Source organism: Phocoena sinus, chromosome 13, assembly GCF_008692025.1.
Source record: "Phocoena sinus isolate mPhoSin1 chromosome 13, mPhoSin1.pri, whole genome shotgun sequence".
Classification (NCBI taxonomy): Eukaryota; Metazoa; Chordata; class Mammalia; order Artiodactyla; family Phocoenidae; genus Phocoena; species Phocoena sinus.
This window is the reverse complement of record NC_045775.1, coordinates 53,193,039-53,214,260: the sequence shown is the minus strand read 5'-3', so window position 1 is coordinate 53,214,260 and position 21,222 is coordinate 53,193,039. Positions and strand designations below refer to the sequence as shown.

The 21,222-nt window shown below is 37.3% G+C and overlaps 1 protein-coding gene across 8 annotated transcripts in view; it reads right to left on the bottom strand.

The window, feature by feature from the left end:
• The window catches only part of EHBP1 (EH domain binding protein 1), a 357,667-nt gene that overhangs the window by 265,001 nt on the left and 71,444 nt on the right, over positions 1–21,222 (bottom strand). For all 8 annotated transcript variants that reach the window (XM_032652681.1, XM_032652683.1, XM_032652678.1 and 5 more), the window contains exon 5: positions 11,118–11,171. In XM_032652681.1, the coding sequence (XP_032508572.1) occupies positions 11,118–11,171 (54 nt within the window). The remainder of the gene's footprint in view (positions 1–11,117; positions 11,172–21,222) is intronic.

Sequence of the window (21,222 nt, the reverse complement as noted above, 5' to 3'; positions counted from 1 at the left end):
TTTCCTGCCTAGAGACGTTCCTTTAGCATTTGTTGTAAAGCTGGTTTCGTGGTGCTGAATTCTCTTAACTTTTGCTTGTCTGTAAAGGTTTTAATTTCTTCGTCAAATCTGAATGAGATCCTTGCTGGGTAGAGTAATCTTGTTTGTAGGTTTTTCCCTTTCATCACTTTAAATATGTCATGCCAGTTCCTTCTGGTTTGCAGAGTTTCTATTGAAAGATCAGTTTTTAACCTTATGGGGAATCCCTTGTATGTTATTTGTTGCTTTTCCCTTGCTGCTTTTAATATGTTTTCTTTGTATTTAATTTTTGACAGTTTGATTAATATGTGTCTTGACATGTTTCTCCTTGGATTTATCCTGTATGGGACTCGCTATGCTTCCTGGACTTCATTGACTATTTCCTTTCCATTGTTAAGGGAAGTTTTTAACTATAATCTCTTCAAATATTTTCTCAGATCCTTTCTTTTTCTCTTCTTCTTCTGGAATCCCTATAATTCGAATGTTGGTGCATTTAGTGTTGTCCCAGAAGTCTCTGAGACTGTCCTCAATTCTTTTCATTCTTTTTTATTCTGCTCTGTGGTAGTTATTTCCACTATTTTATCTTCCAGGTCACTTATCCATTCTTCTGCCTCACTTATTCTGCTATTGATTCCTTCCAGAGAATTTTTTTATTTCATTTATTGTGTTATTCATCATTGTTTGTTTGCTCTTTAGTTCTTCTAGGTCCTAGTTAAACGTTTGTATTTTCTCCATTTTATTTCCAAGATTTTGGATCATCTTTACTATCATTACTCTGAATTCTTTTTCAGGTGGACTGCCTATTTCCTCTTCATTTGTTTGGTCTGGTGGGTTTTTACCTTGCTCCTTCATCTGCTGTGTATTTCTCTGTCTTCTTATTTTGCTTATCTTACTGTGTTTGGGGTCTCCTTTTTGCAGCTGCAGGTTCATAGTTCCCGTTGTTTATGGTGTCTGTCCCCAGTGGCTAAAGTTGGTTCAGTGGGTTGTGTAGGCTTCCTGGTGGAGGGGACTAGTGCCTGTGTTCTGGTGGATGAGGCTGGATCTTGTCTTTCTGCTGGGCAGGTCCACATCTGGTGGTGTGTTTTGGGGTGTCTGTGGACTTATTATGATTTTAGGCAGCCTCTCTGCTAATGGGTGGGGTTGTGTTTCTGTCTTGCTAGTTGTTTGGCATAGGGTGTTCAGCACTGTTGCTTGCTGGTCGTTGAGTGGAGCTGGGTCTTAGCATTGAGACGGAGATCTGTGGGAGAGCTTTCACCATTTGGTATTATGTGGGGCTGGGAGGTCTCTGGTGGACCAATGTCCTGAACTTGGCTCTCCCACCTGAGAGGCTCAGGCCTGACACCAGGCAGGAGCACCAAGACCTTGTCAGTCACATGGCTCAGAAGAAAGGGAGAAAAAAAGAAAGAAAGAAAAATTTTAAAAAATAAAAATTAATTAATTAAATAAAATAATTAAAATTAAAAAAATTTTTAAATAAAGAAATAAAAAATTAAAATAAAAACATGAAAAGTAACAAAGAGAGCAACCAAACCAATATACAAACCCAACAATAACAAGTGCTAAAAACTATACTAAGATAAACATAAAAATCAGAAACAAGTCAGTCGCACACAGGAAACCCCAAGCCTATAGTTGCTCCCAAAGTCCACTGCCTCAATTTTGCATTGAGTTGTTGTCTATTCAGGTATTCCACAGGTGCAGGGTTCCTCAAGTTGATTGCGGGCATTTAATCCACTGCTCCTGAGGCTGCACAGAGAAATTTCCCTTTCTCTTCTTTGTTTGCACATCTCCTGGGGTTCAGCTTTGGTTTTGGCCCCAGCTCCGTGTGTAGGTTGCCTTCAGGTTTCTGTTCCCGACCAGAAAGGATGGGGTTAAAGCAGCGGCTGATTAGGGGGCTGTGGGTCACTCATGCCAGGAGGAGGGAGGGGTACGGCAGTTATAATTGGAATGCGGGGTGAGCCTGCGGTGGCAGAGGCCAGTGTGACATTGCAACAGCCTAAGGCGCACCGTGTGTTCTCCCATGGAAGTTCTCCCTGGATCACGGGACCCTGGCAGTGGTGGGCTGCACAGGCTCCCAGTGTTCGGGGTTAGGGGGGGTGAGACGTGTGGATAGTGACCTGTGCTTGCACACAGGATTCTTCATGGCTGCAGCAGCAGCGTTAGCACTTCATGCCTGTCTCTGGTGTCCGAGCTGATAGCCATGGCTCGTGCCCGTCTCTGGAGCTCGTTTAGGTAGTGTCCTGCCTTCTGTGGGCAGACAGGAAAGGAATCCCCTCTCCTCGCACACCCCGAAACAATGGTCTCTTCCCTCTTAGACAGGTCCAGACTTTTCTCCGGACTCCCTCCAGCTAGCTGTGGCGCACTAGCCCCCTTCAGGCTGCGTTCACGCCGCCAACCCCAGTGCTCTCTCTGGGATCTGACCTCCGAAGCCCGAGCCTCAGCTCCCAGCCCCCACCCACCCCAGCGGGTGAGCAGACAAGCCTCTCAGGCTGGTGAGTGCTGGTCGGCACTGATCCTCTGTGCGGGAATCTCTCCGCTTTGCCCTCTGCATCCCTGTTGCTGCGCTCTCCTCTGTGGCTCTGAAGCTTCCCCGCCCCCCCGTCTCTGCCAGTGAAGGGGCTTCCTAGTGTGTGGAAACCTTTCCTCCTTCATAGCTCCCTCCCCGAGGTGCAGGTCCTATCCCTATTCTTTTGTCTGTTTTTTTCTTTTTTCTTTTGCCCTACCCAGGTACGTGGGGAGTTTCTTGCATTTTGGGAAGTCTGAGGTCTTCTGCCAGCATTCAGTAGGTGTTCTGTAGGAGTTGTTCCACATGTAGATGTACTTTTGATGTATCTGTGGGGAGGAAGGTGATCTCCATGTCTTACTCTTCCACCATCTTGAAGGTCCCCCTCATGTAATAACTTTTAATGGAGCATAATCTGTAAATATACTGAATTGCTATGCTGTATACCCGAAATTAATATAATATTGTAAATTAACTATACTTCAATTAAAAAAATAACTTTATCTTTTAGGTTTCAACTTATACATCACTTTCAATAGAAAGCTTCCCCTCATCCACCAAGACTGGGTTAGACACTCTTTATATGTGCACATTTAACACCCTACACTTTTATTGTGGTGGTTGCCTGTTTATTTCCCTCTCAGACTGTAGGATACTTGGAGTCAGGAGCCATAGCTTTTTCAGTACTATACTCTCAATAACTAGCAAATATCTACGACATGGTATCCATTTAATCAACAGTTAGTGAATGAATAAGCAAATATGAATACCAAGACTTTAATCTGGTGAAGTTTTATATTGTTCTACTTGCTTGATCTGTAAGGTATGATTAACATTAATAAAGTTGATGAACTGGGACAAAAATCAGAAAATCTAACCAAAAAGACTACCCAATAGTATATACATGTAAGATACACATAATAGTATGAAAATAGTGCTTTGTTGCTGCTAAATAAAACTTAACTTTGTTAGCTAGGACATTTTACAAAGTAAACTACTACATGAAATAAATTGTTTAACATGCAGTAGTTTATTTACTACTTTAACACAGGGTTTCTTGCGTCACACATAGATAAATACCTCACAGTAGACTTTAGATGTTAATCCATGTAAGGTCCCTTCCTGTGTCAAGAATTTTAGAGTGTAGGATTTGAAGATGGTAACTTGCTTTCTTCTAATTCATATAATCTAATAAAATTGACAATTAACAAAAAAAATGACAGGCAAGATGAAAAGGAAAAACTAAATAAGTATTTAAGCAAATAGGTAGTTACACAAGAATTTTAGGATTTTGAGAATTCTGTCAGGCTCAAGGCATATATGATCATTCTTGGACATACCCTTCTTTAAGTACAACAAAAGCACCTCCATTACTTTCTTTAAAGCCAAAGGGTCACTTCAGAATAAAGGAGATGGAATTTTCCTTCAGAAACACAATCTGAGATATTTATGAACTGAACAACACACTAAATATTTAATATAAGGAAAATGAAGGAGGAAAAAAAAAGTATATTATGTATGGACTTTCTCTGAAATTTAACCACGATGAGACTGAGCTGGCTCACAAAGCTTCATTTAACTACTAGCTATATCTAGAATACCCTACCTAATTTACACAGACAGTCACCATTCACATAACCATATACAACAGAAAGTTGACAGGATAATTAAAAGATCAGGAAAGGCTGTCTGAACTATGAGCTTCCTATTCTAAATGCAGGAGTTTAATTCTAAGGGCGTTGGGGGAAAAGCCTTGTTGCTTCTAATATTAACTTAAATATCTTCTATATGAAAACAAGAACACATAATATCGCTTCTCAAGGAACAAAATAGTTAATTTCGAACCTTAGGCCTACCAGGTCAGAAAGATGATCTACAAGGAAATTAAGTTTACAAAAAATTAAAAAAACAAAACAAAAAAACCTTTTGTAGATTGATCACCTTTTCTAACATGCCAATAACTTTTAACAAGTTCCCAAACTGATGGTGTTCAAAAGTGGCCTTCGTTATTTACAGAAGAAATGATACAATATCTAAGATTAAATAATCTGGTTTAAAAAATAGTAGGAATGAACTAAAACTGGGGATGAAATAAGTTTACCAAAGTATTGAAGATTATTGAAGCTTGGAGATGGGCACATAGAGGTTTATTACTCCTTCTACATTTTTTTTCTTATTTCTTTTACATTGAAGTATAGTTAATTTACAATGTTGTGTTAGTTTCTGGTGTACAGCAAAGCGATTCAGATATATATAGATATACATATATCTATATATATCCTTTTTCACATTCTTTTCCAGTATACTTTATTACTATAAACTATAAGATATTGAACATAGTTCCCTATGCTATACAGTAGGACTTTGTTGTTTATCTATTTTACAGATAGTAGTTTGTATCTGCTAATCCCAAACTCCTAATATATCCCTCTCCTACCCTTTCCCCTTTGGTAACTGATGTTTTTTTTCAATGTTTGTGAGTCTGTTTCTGTTTTGTAAATATGTTCATTTATATTATTTTTTAGATTCCACATATAAGTGATATCATATGATATTTGTCTCTCTCTGACTTACTTCACTTAGTATGATAATTTCTATTATCATAGTGAGTAAATGAGATAATGTATATATAGCATTCCACACAGTACCTCATATATAGTAAGTATCCAATAAATTTGTTACGGCAATATATATTGGAGACTTCTGCATTTTACTGGGATATTTTATATTAAACAAAAACTTTAAATTTCACTGATTGTGGGGTTATAACAAAGTGCAAAGAAAATAAAGATATCAAAATTCCGTTTTTGAATGCTCTTTTGGAGCATGCCTTCTCAGTGTCACAACAATTTACTAAGAGACTTTCAAACAAAACCCAGACTTTACAAGAGAAAAAGACAGTCCTTTGAAATTCACTAGGTCTTCTGTATGTTATGTGGAAATATACATACAGAAAGCATGTATTAAAATGTAAAGCAGAGCACAATATTATAACATGTTATTGCTACAGGAATAGAACTGTTTCTCTAGACCAGAGTCAATTTCATCATTCACCACTGAGGGGAGCTGTAACCTAGGAAAAGTTTTATATAGCATTGCAAGGTTAAACTCTCTAGAACCTTGTAATATTGGTTTAATAAATTCTTATTAAAATATCTTTCAAATTAATTTGACAAGTATGCCTGAATTCTCTTTTGGAGACCTTACAAGAAATAATAAAGCTCATTATATCTATGTAACCGTAATAGTGGAATCCCTATCCCCCTTCCTTGCTTTTTCTCTTTAGCACTTATATATTTAACATGTATTTAACATATATTATATATTTATATTATCTAACATAGTATATATTTCCCATATATTAATTTTTATTTTCTGTCTCTCTCTCTCTCACACACACAAATGTAAACTCCATGAGGAAGAGATTTTTAATGTGTTTTATATACCACTCTATTGCCAGTACCTAGAAGAGTGCCCAGCACAAAATACATACTCAGTGAATTACCTGCTACTGAATGAATGAATGAATATGATGATGTCAAGCAAAGTGAACTGCTACTACCTGAAAAATGTAATGTCTACTTATATTGAATTTAGGTTTAAAAGAAAATTTCTAAGAACAGTTCTTTAATCTTATACATGAGTATATAGAGAGATCCCATGAGAATGGCTTAGTATACATTCATAGTAGAATCCCTCTTAAATCATCTGAATGTCACAGAGAATTGGTCAATTAAAGGGAAGAATTATAAATACTGATACACAAACATTTTAATTTTGTTTAATACATATTAATGTGTCTCATTCACCAGTTTTCATGGGCTCTTCTTTGAGTATAATTTCGTTGACTGCCAATTTCCTCATAATCAACAGCCATAACGTATCATTAGTGTACTTCTATCACTTTTAAACGAAATCAATATATAAGGACAAAAGAGAAATAATCTGAATGCAAAATCCTTTCAGATTTTCATAAATTTTCCCAATTTTTTACAGCCGTATTTCCACACCAGATTTGAGAGCAGTTTTTAACAACTCACTTATATCAACTCTTTCTAAAGCATTTTAACGGTTTTCATGAAATAATGCCTCAAATTGATATTTCACTGGCCTAGGAAACATCTAATTAAAATATATAATTACAATAACGGGTCAACATCATTACACGAGGTCTTGTAAGGGGTCAAACTCAACTTACAACTCACCTGTGAGAGAAGTGTGCAGAAGTGTGTCAGAGAGTAGCCTACTAACCATGTTGACACATATGGGATTAAAACCAGGACGTTTTACAAACAGAATGGAAAGTATGAGGTAATCCATGTAAATTAACTAGAGACTGATCAGGAGAACCTCTACTGTAATGACATATGGATCCCTCACATAATATCTCACTGCCACTGGAGTCTACTTTTTGAATTTTTCTTCAATATAGTTGATGAATGCTAATTCCTGTCTTAAAAAGAATAAACCTTACAGGATACTGAGTTTGAGTATAATCATTTATTCACTCACTCCTTCAATGACATATAGTATATTGAGTACCTAGTACACAAAAGGTACTATGTAAAAAAATTGTGATAGCTAGAGAAACAGTTCTATTCCTGTAGCAATAACATGTTATAATATTGTGCTCTGCTTTACATTTTAATACATGCTTTCTGTATGTATATTTCCACATAACATACAGAAGACCTAGTGAATTTCAAAGGACTGGCTTTTTCTCTTGTAAAGTCCGGGTTTTGTTTGAAAGTCTCTTAGTAAATTGTTGTGACACTGAGAAGGCATGCTCCAAAAGAGCATTCAAAAACGGAATTTTGAACTCTTCCCCTATTACTTTGCCAAGCAAGAGTCCTTTTAGCACCTCAGAAAACTGACCTAGGTTTTCCAGAAGAGGAAAAAGAGTTAACACACCTGGATAGGTAAAGAAAAAAATATTCTCAAAATTCATTTTTTTCTCACCATACAGAAGTTGGTCCCAGCAGAAAAATATTAAGTTCCTCCTGAAAACTAAAGAGGGAGACATGCCCAAGTCTAGTCTATCTTCCATGTGAGAATACACCACTTTCGTTTTGTTTTAGGGTTAATTATATAAACTCATCCGTTCACATTAAATAGTTCACAATTTATGATAGCTGTCCTAATTTAAAGTATGTAAATTAGTGTGTTCTCCTTTAAGTTAATGTATTTTAAATGGTTTAGTCACAACATGTGCATTCATGCTCTTTCCCATGCATTAATAAGAGTAAAACAATTTCACCACAGTTCCTAAGTCTGGTAACTTTATACAATGTAAGTAAATAATGGATGCATTTAATACTTACCTCTTTTAAAAAATAAACATTATGCTAGTAAAATAGGTCAAATCCCATAAATGTCTCTTCAAAAACAAAACAAAAAAAACCCTGCTGTAAAAACAGGCAAAAGTCAACAATAAAATAATCATAATCATAAGAAACTCATCTAATAAACTATTTGTTATTTTCTTGCATTAGGTTCCTAGCAATCATCATCATTACTGCTGTCACTATTATTAATAGCTAAGGAATTAATTGTGTGTTCCTCTCACATTCTGATTAATTTTACTTCTCTTCAAATTAGGTCTTCAATATGTAGGTTCCCCTAAGTTCTGACCATCTCTTTAAAGATGGCGGGTTTTGTTTTTTGTTTTTTTAATACCCATGGCTGAGAAGTTAGGTTTCTACTACAAAGGCTAATACGTGAAAAGTATGTTTACATGAAAAGTGAGATGAAACCACAATTCAATTTTCTTTCTTTCACTCTTTGTTTTTTTTTTCCCCCTAATCCTGGCATAGGAAATAACTATTATAGCAACAAGGAGTAGGGGGAAGAACGGTTGTGCTAAAAAAGTTCAGAATAGGAAACTTGCAATAATACTCATAATCCATTCCAGAAATAAAAATATACAGAAAATATATATGCCAATATTGATTGTTTAAAGAAAGATATAAATTAGGGAGTTATTGATTGATCCCAAAATGACATGCCAGATAACTCTTTTAAATATTTCATTCTCCAAGAACTTGAAAATCAAAAATTTGATCTACAAAAAGATAATTTCCAAAAAAGTTTATAAAAATATTCCTATTGACTGAAAAAAAGTCACGGACCTAGAAAATCCCTCTGAGATCATTTAGTAGAAACCTTTCATTTTACAGATGAAGAAATTAACTCTTAGAAAATAATCTCAAGGTCACCAGCTTTGAAGGCCCATCAGGATTTATACTCAATTCTAACCAATCAAAAGCTCATGTCTTCTCTATACTATGATATGGGAAAAAGGAAAATGCATTTTTTTCATATAAGAATATGAGGAGGCAGAATGACAAGAAGGTAGAAAATCTTTCAGCTATTAAAAAGCATAATGATGGCTGGAAATCTCCACAAATGCAATGTTCTCTCCACAATGTAACTCAGAGTAAGGTCTCCAAAATCTTCTGATGACAGAGTATATTTAACCTCTAGTAACAGTTCAATTAAAATTTTGGTTTTATAAAGTTTTATAAACAATATGAATAGTTAAAAGTCATCTATATTATTTTTATTAGATTTTTGTGAATCTAACTTAATAATAAACACTTGGAAAGAAGAATTGCTAATGTATTTTATTTTCCATTTTTCTCCTATGGTCACTCCCTTACCTAACAGTCAGATTTCTAGCAACTTCAATCACTTGAGTAATAAATAGGCAAATGAGCAAAATAAGCTGCTGGGCTTAAATATATTTTTCATAAAAAGGATATAAATGTACACTTCGACTTGAGAAACACATACCCCAACATGGAAAGTATAATCCAAAATATACCTCTTTATCTCATGATCCACTTAAATCTCACTGTTTTAATTTTAGTATTTCTCTATAGACCTTTAAAATATTTTTATAAAATATATAACACAGAACTTAAAAATATTTTTCCTAAAATCCTAGATTTGAATGCCTTTTGCATCCAAACCTGATCTATATCATATAGGTTTTTTTTTTTTACTTGTACCTTTCAGTAACAGCTTATAACCTATTGCTCAGAAATTTAGAACTGCTGTGCCTCTATCCTAAGATTAATTAGAGCAGTAATAAGAACACCTTTCTAAACAAATATAAAGTTAGTGTTTACATACTTCTACCATTAATTACAACCCCAAATTAACTGGCTAATTCTTTAGTACATCAAATTAACAAAGATGTGTAACAGAGCCGCGGGTATTGAAAACCGTAAAAACATCCATTGGGGAGAAGCTCTTAACTTAATGAAAGCTAGATTTTTAAGGCTGTAACCAATTTCAAGAAGTGTAAGTTTGTTTGTTTTTAAAACCTCAATGCTATTCCAAGTATAGTGTTCAAACCTATCACTATAGAAAATCCAGAACTGTTAACATGTGTGAACCATAACACAATGACACTGGCTTGATATCCAGCCATCAGAACTCCTTCCACTGTGTTTGGACCTGATCTCCTTCCCAAGCTTCCCAGATCTTCATGTGTAAAAATGGCCCAGCTATTGCTGGAAAAAGTGTAAGATTCCTTTCACCACTGAGATATAAAACAAAGTCAGGCACAGAAAGGAAGAATATGCTGTTATAAAGCATGTTATAAAACGGTTACAGGGCTTCCCTGGTGGCGCACTGGTTGAGAGTCCACCTGCCGATGCAGGGGACACGGGTTCATGCCCAGTCTGGGAAGATCCCACATGCCGCAGAGCGGCTAGGCCCGTGAGCCATGGATGCTGAGCCTGCGCGTCCGGAGCCTGTTGCTCCGCAACGGGAGAGGCCACAACAGTGAGAGGCCCGCGTACCACGAAAAAGAAAAAAAAAACTGTTACAAATATATTTTAGAACTTTAATAACAATCATGGTAATGATGTCAATGACAATGTTAAAAGCTAATATTCATTGAAATTATTTAATCCTCACAAACCTGTAAATTGATTGCTGAGAAGTTAAGAAACTTACCACAATCACAGAGCCTATAAATGGAAGAGCTAGGGCTTGCAATTAGGTCTATCAGACTCCAGAATCCACATTCTTTCTCACTGTATCTTCATGGCCTGTCTTCCCTAATCTCCATTCAATAAACATTTATTAAACGACTACTATATGCCTGCAAGTCACCTGGGACTCCACAATATGTAAACTAATTGAAGATGATTATTAAAGTACCACTCTAGAATCCCTCAACCCAAAGAGTTAAAGCATATACTTTTTTTTAAAGATTTCTAAGATCATTCATAGTTTCATTCAACAAATGTTTCAATGAGCATTTGTTATGTGAGAAGCACCATATCAGATGCTAAATAGATAAAAAGATGAATAAGACATGATCCTTCCCTCAAGCCCCCAACAGAATACATAGAGCATATACATAATTCAGCATTGAAGAGTATTTTTACGTCTATATTTTTAACAAAAATATTTACAAATAATTCTGCTACCGGCTATCATTTCATTTAAAAAATTCTAAAAGTTACAAATCACTATTTAATTTTTATAAGACAACATTTCTCCTACCACCAAAATGCTAATGTACCTTAGTAATTTATACAGTCAAAAATATGAAAGGTGACAGAATTTACGATTAGCTTACATTTTCTATGACAAATGTCCACTCTTTATCTTCAAATTCCTCTGCATGAGGATCCTGTAACAAAAGTAAAATATAAAGTTGAAATACATTTCTTAATTCAGTCAATCCAGTTAAAAAAATACAAACAGCCTTGCTCTTAGCTTTTTCCAACTTTTTAAAAAAGGAGAGGCAGAATGGCCTACTCTTAAGAAACTTCCATAACTTATCTAAATTTAAATCATTATTTTTTTACTAAGAAATTCTCTATTTTACTTATGTTAATGCATATCATTATCTTCTATCATTGCATCTAAAACAATACAAAAAGAAACTGAGGGACAAATATATGACATCGCTTATATGTGGAATCTAAAAAATTGGTACAAATAAACTTATTTACAAAACAGAAATAGAGTCAGAGATGTAGAAAACAAACTTATGGTTATCAAGGGGGAAGGGGGGGTGGGAGGGATACAATGGGAGATTGGAATTGACATATACACACTATATATAAAATAGATAATTAATAAGAACCTACTGTATAGCACAGGAAACTCGACTCAATACTCTGTAATGACCTACAGGGGAACAGAATCTAAAAATGAGTGGATAGAACCAACAGGAGGATGGCGGAAGAGTTAAGACACGGAGATCACCTTCCTCCCCACAGATACATCAGGAATACATCTACACGTGGAACAACTCCTACAGAACACCTACTGAATGCTGGCAGAAGACCTCAGACCTCCCAAAACGCAAGAAACTCCCCACGTACCTGGGTAGGGCAAAAAAAAAAAAAAGAATAAACAGAGACAAAAGAATAGGAAAGGGACCTGCACCAGTGGGAGGGAGCTGTGAAGGAGGAAAAGTTTCCACACACTAGGAAGCCCCTTTGTGGGCGGAGACTGCGGGTGATGGAGGGGGGAAGCTTCGAACATAGCGCCACGGAGGAGAGCACAACAGGGGTGCGGAGGGCAAAGCAGAGAGATTCCCGCACAGAGGATTGGTGCTTACCGGCACTCACCAGCCCAAGAGGCTTGTCTGCTCACCCGCCGGGGCGGGCGGGGCTGAGAGCTGAGGCTCCGGCTTCAGTCACAGCGCAGGGAGAGGACTAGGGTTGGCGGTATGTACACAGCCTGCAGGGGGCACCATGGCTAGCCAGGAGGGAGTCCGGGGAAAAGTCTGGACCTGCCGAAGAAGCAAGAGACTTCTTCTTCCCTCTTTGTTTCCTGGTGCGCGAGGAGAGGGGATTAAGAGCGCAGCTTAAAGGAGCTCCAGAGCCAGGCACGAGCCGCGGCTAACAGCGCGGACCCCAGAGATGGGCAAGAGATGCTAAGACTGCTGCCGCCGCCGCCAAGAAGCCTGTGTGCGAGCACAGGTCACTCTCCACCTCCCTTCCGGGGAGCCTATGCAGCCCGCCATGCCAGGGTCCCGGGATCCAGGGACAACTTCCCCGGGAGAACACACAGCGTGCCTCAGGCTGATGCAATGTCACGCCAGCCTCTGCCACCGCAGGCTCACCCCGCACTCCGTACCCCTCCCTCCCTCTGGCCTAAGGGAGCCAGAGACCCCGAAATCAGTGGCTCCTTTAACCCCGACCTGTCTGAGCGAATAACAGACACCCTCCAGCGACCTACACGCAGAGGCGGGGCCAAATCCAAAGCTGAGCAGCTGTGCAAACAAAGAAAAGAAAGGGAAATCTCTCCCAGCAGCCTCAGGAGCAGCGGATTAAATCTCCACAATCAACTTGATGCACCCTGCATCTGCAGAATACCTGAATAGACAACGAATCATCCCAAATTGAGGAGGAGGACTTTGAGAGCAAGATTTATTATTTTTTCCCCTTTTCCTCTTTTTGTTAGTGTGTATGTGTATGGTTCTGTGTGAGATTCTGTGTGTATAGCTTTGCTTTCACCATTTGTCCTAGGGTTCTATCCGTCCGGTTTTTTTTTTTTACTTTTTAAAAAAAATTTTTCTTAGTAATTATTTTTTAATAACTTTATTTTATCTTACTTTATTTTCTTTTATCCTCTTTCTTTCTACTTTTTCTACCTTTTATTCTGAGCCATGGGGATGAAAGGCTCTTGGTGCTGCAGCAAGGAGTCAGTGCTGTGCCACTGAGGTGGGAGAAACAACTTCAGGACGCTAGTCCACAAGAGACCTCCCAGCTCCACGTAATATCAAATGGCAAAAATCTCCCAGAGATCTCCAACTCAACACCAACACCCAGCTTCTCTCAACGACCAGCAAGCTACAGTGCTGGACACCCTATGCCAAACAACTAGCAAGACAGGAACACACCCCACCCATCAGCAGAGAGGCTGCCTAAAATCATAAGTCCACAGACACCCCAAAACACACCACCAGACGTGGACCTACCCACCAGAAAGGCAAGATCCAGCCTCATCCACCAGAACACAGGCACTAGTCCCCTCCACCAGCAAGCCTACACAAACCACTGAACCAACTTTAGTCACTGGGGACAGACACCAAAACCAACGGGAACTACGAACCTGCTGCCTGCAAAAAGGAGACCCCAAACACAGTAAGATAAGCAAAATGAGAAGACAGAAAAACACACAGCAGATGAAGGAGCAAGATAAAAACACACCAGACGTAACAAATGAAGAGGAAATAGGCAGTCTACCTGAAAAAGAATTCAGAATAATGATAGTAAAAATGATCCAAAATCTTGGAAATAGAAGAGAGAAAATGCAAGAAACATTTAACAAGGACCTAGAAGAACTAAAGATGAAACAAGCAATGATGAACAACACAATAAATGAAATTAAAAATACTCTAGAAGGGATCAATAGCAGAATAACTGCGGCAGAAGAACGGATAAGTGACCTGGAAGATAAAACACTGGAAATAACTACTGCAGAGCAGAATAAAGAAAAAAGAATGAAAAGAACTGAGGACAGTCTCAGAGACCCCTGGGACAACATTACACGCACCAACATTCGAATTATAAGGGTTCCAGAAGAAGAAGAGAAAAAGAAAAGGACGGAGAAAATATTTGAAGACATTATAGTTGAAAACTTCCCTAATATGGGAAAGGAAATAGTTAATCAAGTCCAGGAAGCACAGAGAGTCCCATACAGGATAAATCCAAGGAGAAACACGCCAAGACACATATTAATCAAACTGTCAAAAATTAAATACAAAGAAAATGTATTAAAAGCAGCAAGGGAAAAACAACAAATAACACACAAGGGACTCCCCATAAGGTTAACAGCTAATCTTTCAGCAGAAACTCTGCAAGCCAGAAGGGACTGGCAGGACATATTTAAAGTGATAAAGGAGAAAAACCTACAAACAAGATTACTCTACCCAGCAAGGATCTCATTCAGATTTGATGGAGAAATTAAAACCTTTACAGACAAGCAAAAGCTGAGAGAGTTCAGCACCAGCAAACCAGCTTTACAACAAACGCTAAAGGATCTCCTCTAGGCAAGAAACACAAGAGAAGGAAAAGACCTATAATAACAAACCCAAAACAATTAAGAAAATGGGAATAGGAACATACATATCGATAATTACCTTAAATGTAAATGGATTAAATGCTCCCACCAAAAGACATAGACTGATGAATGGATACAAAAACAAGACCCATATATATGCTGTCTACAAGAGACACACTTCAGACCTAGAGACACATACAGACTGAAAGTGAGGGGATGGAAAAAGATATTCCATGCAAATGGAAACCAAAAGAAAGCTGGAGTAGCAATTCTCATATCAGACAAAATAGACTTTAAAATAAAGCCTATTAGAAGAGACAAAGAAGGACACTACATAATGATCAAGGGATCGACCCAAGAAGAAGATATAACAATTGTAAATATTTATGCACCCAACATAGGAGCACCTCAATACATAAGGCAAATACTAACAGCCATAAAAGGGGAAATTGACAGTAACACATTCATAATAGGGACTTTAACACCCCACTTTCACCAATGGACAGATCATCCAAAGTGAAAATAAATAAGGAAACACAAGCTTCAAATGATACATTAAACAAGATGGACTTAATTGATATTTATAGGACAGCCCATCCAAAAACAACAGAATACACATTTTTCTCAAGTGCTCATGGAACATTCTCCAGGACAGATCATATCTTGGGTCACAAAACAAACCTTGGTAATTTTAAGAAAATTGAAATTGTATCAAGTATCTTTTCCGACCACAACGCTATGAGACTAGATATGAATTACAGGAAAAGATCTGTAAAAAATACAAACACATGGAGGCTAAACAATACACTACTTAATAATGAAGTGATCACTGAATAAATCAAAGAGGAAATCAAAAAATACCTAGAAACAAGTGACAGTGGAGACACGACGACCCAAAACCTATGGGATGCAGCAAAAGCAGTTCTAAGAGCGAAGTTTATAGTAATACAATCCTACCTTAAGAAACAGGAAACATCTCAAATAAACAATCTAACCTTGCACCTAAAGCAATTAGAGAAAAAAGAACAAAAAAACCCCAAAGTTAGCAGAAGGAAGGAAATCATAAAGATCAGATCAGAAATAAATGAAAAAGAAATGAAGGAAACGATAGCAAAGATCAATAAAACTAAAAGCTGGCTCTTTGAGAAGATAAGCAAAATTGATAAACCATTAGCCAGACTGATCAAGAAAAAGAGGGAGAAGACTCAAATCAATAGAATTAGAAATGAAAAAGGATACGTAACAACTGACACTGCAGAAATACAAAAGATCATGAGAGATTACGACAAGCAACTCTATGCCAATAAAATGGACAACCTGTCCTTAAAAAACTACAAATAGAATTACCATATGACCCAGCAATCCCACTACTTGGCATATACCCTGAGAAAACCAAAATTCAAAAAGAGTCAGGTACCAAAATGTTCATTGCAGCTCTATTTACAATAGCCAGGACATGGAAACAACCTAAGCGCCCATCATCGGATGAATGGATAAAGAAGATGTGGCACATATACACAATGGAATATTACTCAGCCTTAAAAAGAAATGAAATTGAGCTATTTGTAATGAGATGGATAGACCTAGAGTCTGTCATACAGAGTGAAGTAAGTCAGAAAGAAAAAGACAAATACCGTATGCTAACACATATATATGGAATTTAAGGGAAAAAAATGTCATGAAGAACCTAGGGGTAAGATAGGAATAAAGACGCAGACCTACTGGAGAACGGACTTGAGGGTATGGGGAGGGGGAGGGGTGAGTTTTGACAGGGCAAGAGAGAGTCATGGACATATACACACTAACAAACGTAGTAAGGTAGATAGCTGGGGGGAAGCAGCCGCAAGGCACAGGGATATTAGCTCGGTGCTTTGTGACAGCCTGGAAGGGTGGGATGGGGAGAGTGGGAGGGAGGGAGACGCAAGAGGGAAGACATATGGGAACATATGTATATGTATAGCTGATTCACTTTGTTATAAAGCAGAAACTAACACACCATTGTAAAGCAATTATACCCCAATAAAGATGTTTAAAAAAAAAAAAAAAATGGACAACCTGGAAGAAATGGACAAATTCTTAGAAATGCACAACCTGCCAAGACTGAATCAGGAAGAAATAGAAAATATGAACAGACCAATCACAAGCACTGAAATTGAAACTGTGATGAAAAATCTTCCAACAAAGAAAAGCCCAGGACCAGATGGCTTCAGAGGCGAATTCTATCAAACATTTAGAGAAGAGCTTACACCTATCCTGCTCAAACTCTTGCAAAATATAGCAGAAGGAAGAACACGCCCAAACTCATTCTACGAGGCCACCATCACCCTGATACCAAAACCAGACAAAGATGTCACAAAGAAAGAAAACTACAGGCCAATATCACTGATGAACATAGATGCAAAAATCCTCAACAAAATTGTAGCAAACAGAATCCAACAGCACATTAAAAGGATCATACACCATGATCAAGTGGGGTTTATCCCGGGAATGCAAGGATTCTTCAATATATGCAAATCAATCAATGTGATACACCATATTAACCAATTGAAAGATAAAAACCATATGATCACCTCCATAGATGCAGAAAAAGCTTCTGAGAAAATTCAACACCCATTTATGATAAAAACCCTCCAGAAAGTAGGCATAGAGGGAACTTTCCTCAACATAATAAAGGCCATATATGACAAACCCACAGCCAACATCATCCTCAATGGTGAAAAACAAAGCGTTTCCACTAAGATCTGGAACAAGACAAGGTTGCCCAGTCTCACCACTCTTATTCAACATAGTTTTGGAAGTTTTAGCCACAGCAATCAGAGAAGAAAAGGAAATAAAAGGAATCCAAATCGGAAAAGAAGAAGTAAATCTCTCACTGTTTGCAGATGACATGATACTATACATAGAGAATCCTAAAGATGCTACCAGAAAACTACTAGGGCTAATCAATGAATTTGGTAAAGTAGCAGGATACAAAATTAATGCACAGAAATCTCTGGCATTCCTATACACTAATGATGAAAAATCTGAAAGTGAAATCAAGAAAACACTCCCATTTACCATTGCAACAAAAAGAATAAAATATCTAGGAATAAACCTACCTAAGGAGACAAAAGACCTGTATGCAGAAAATTATAAGACACTGATGAAAGAAATTAAAGATGATACAAATAGATGGAGAGATATACCATGTTCTTGGATTGGAAGAATCAACACTTTGAAAATGACTCTACTACCCAAAGCAATCTACAGATTCAATGCAATCCCTATCTAACTACCACTGGCATTTTTCATAGAGCTAGAACAAAAAATTTCACAGTTTGTATGGAAACACAAAAGATCCCGAATAGCCAATGCAATCTTGAGAACGAAAAACGGAGCTGGAGGAATCAGGCTCCCTGACTTCAGACTATACTACAAAGCTACAGTAATCAAGACAGTATGGTACTGGCACAAAAAACAGAAATATAGATCAATGGTACAGGATAGAAAGCCCAGAGATAAACCTACACACATATGGTCACCTTATCTTTGATAAAGGAGGCAGAATGTACAGTGGAGAAAGGACAGCCTCTTCAATAAGTGGTGCTGGGAAAACTGCACAGGTACATATAAAAGAATGAAATCAAAACACTCCCTAACACCATACACAAAAATAAACTCAAAATGGATTAAAGACCTAAATGTAAGGCCAGAAACTATCAAACTCTTAGAGGAAGACATAGGCAGAACATTCTGTGACATAAATCACAGCAAGATCCTTTTGACCCACCTCCTAGAGAAATGGAAATAAAAACAAAAATAAACAAATGGGACCTAATGAAACTTAAAAGCTTTTGCACAGCAAAGGAAACCATAAACAAGACCAAAAGACAACCCTCAGAATGGGAGAAAATATTTGCAAATGAAGCAACTGACAAAGGATTAATCTCCAAAATTTACAAGCAGCTCATGCAGCTCAATAACAAAAAAACAAACAACGCAATCCAAAAATGGGCAGAAGACCTAAATAGACATTTCTCCAAAGAAGATATACAGACTGCCAACAAACACATGAAAGAATGCTCAACATCATTAATCATTAGAGAAATGCAAATCAAAACTACAATGAGATATCATCTCACACCAGTCATAATGGCCATCATCAAAAAAATCTAGAAACAATAAATGCTGGAGAGGGTGTGGAGAAAAGGGAACACTCTTGCAGTGCTTGTGGGAATGTGAATTGGTACAGCCACTATGGAGAACAGTATGGAGGTTCCTTAAAAACTACAAATAGAACTACCATATGACCCAGCAATCCCACTACTGGGCATATACCCTGAGAAAACCATAATTCAAAAAGAGTCATGTACCAAAATGTTCATTGCAGCTCTATTTACAATAGACAGGAGATGGAAACAACCTAAGTGTCCATCATCGGATGAATGGATAAAGAAGATGTGGCACATATATACAATGGAATATTATCAGCCATAAAAAGAAACGAAATTGAGTTATTTGTAGTGAGGTGGATGGACCTAGAGTCTGTCATACAGAGTGAAGTAAGTCAGAAAGAGAAAGACAAATACAGTATGCTAACACATATATATGGCATCTAAGAAAAAAACTGTCATGAAGAACCTAGGGGTAATATAGGAATAAAGACACAGACCTACTAGAGAATGGACTTGAGGATATGTGGAGGGGGAAGGGTAAGCTGGGCCAAAGTGAGAGAGTGGCATGGACATATATACACTACCAAATGTAAAATAGATAGCTAGTGGGAAGCAGTCGCATAGCACAGGGAGATCAGCTCGGTGCTTTGTGACCTCCTATAGGGGTGGGATAGGGAGGCTGGGAGGGAGGGAGATGCAAGAGGGAAGAGATATGGGAACATATGTATATATATAACTGATTGGCTTTGTTATAAAGCAGAAACTAACACACCATTGTAAAGCAATTATACTCCAATAAAGATGTAAAAAAAAAAACCAACAGGAAATTGATTTAGCCTCTCTTAGATTAATTTGGACATTAAAAAACTGTTCACTAAGGGTTTGGAAATCAGAAAGTAAAATGTGGAAAATGTGCTTACTTTTTGTACAGGGACTGCTGTTGTACTCTGATGTCTGCTCTTCCCTTCTTATATAGTAATAGAATCCCCTATTTTTAAGCTGGGCACAGGGCCATCCAAAATATTTCTCAGTTAGGACTGACTATGTTACTAAATTCTGGCCAAATCCATGTCAAGGGAAGAGTCTTTGAAGTGTCAGAGAGAAGTCCCTTCTTCCCCCTTTCATCCTTCCTGCTGACTGGAATGTGAATATGATAGCTTGAACTCAAGCAGCCATCTTGGGCCATGAGGTGGGAGCCACAGGTTGAGGATGTGGAGCAAGAAGATAGAAGGAGCCTGGGTTCCAGATGATTGTGGAGCTGCCACACCAGTCCTGATTACTTATCTCAAAACATTGTTTATGTAAGAAAAATAAACAACTATCTTGTTTAAGCTAAAAAAAAAAAAAGAGTGGATATATGTATATGTATAACTGATTCACTTTGCTGTACAGCAGAAACTAACACAACATTGTATATCAACTATACTCCAATTAAAAAATTAAAATTAAAAAAAAATTTTAAAAAAAGAAGCACTTTATTAAGATATTAAATGCCCATATGAAACTCTGCCCTCATTTCTATACCTCTAAGTATTTTAAACTCAAAGTATCACTTGAGGTCAGGTTTTCTTGGTGCAGAGGTTATATAAACATCTGGAATTTCAAAGTACCGCAAAGGACTTCATAATCTACACAAAATGGCAAGTTGGATGTTGATACCCCCATCCACCCTCCACCACCAGAAACCTGAGAAAGGTTAACAGATCCCACACCAAATGCAGCTTTTTTCTATATGAGGCATACTTTTGCAAGGATTTGACAAATATTTATTAGCTACTTATTATACAAGGAATTGTAGAGGTGTTATATGGATTCAAATATAGTTGTCCTTGCCTTCGAAGACAAACAACTAATGTAAATACATATATGATGAATGAAATACATGGTTTTACTAAAGACTAGAAGACAATACATTTCTTAGAGGAATGAACAATAAAAGCTTGATGAGTGAGGAAGCATTTGGACTAGGTGGGATTGTACAGAATTTCCACAGATATTAGAATAAGTAAAGGTAAAACGCAATAGATTATAAGACAGCCAGGTCTGTCTGGCTTTTAGCCCTGTGGTTGGTTCAGTTTTATCTCTGCGTCCCCAGGACCTAAAAAAGAACCTGGCACACAGTGGTTTCTCAAGAATACTTGATGAATGAATTAATGAATATATATCCTACAAATTAACAAATATTGAACAGTAACATATATGATATACATTAATTCTCAAAGCTGATGAAACATTTTTTAGAAAGAGATGATATATTACCCTTAAAAGAATAATTTTAATGGGACCAAGGGACATATCTGATAGGGCAAAGTCACTAAAAAGATGTAAAGGAGCAACAATAATGTTCAGTTTGGACTATGTACATAATTAACTAATTATATTATTGACTAAACAAAAACATTTGTAGTAAAAATTGCTTCTAGCTTGAATCAACTGTCTTCTTTATATCCTACTCTCTACCCTCTAGTGTCTCTTTTACTACCATTGCACTAAAGAGAAAAATTGAAA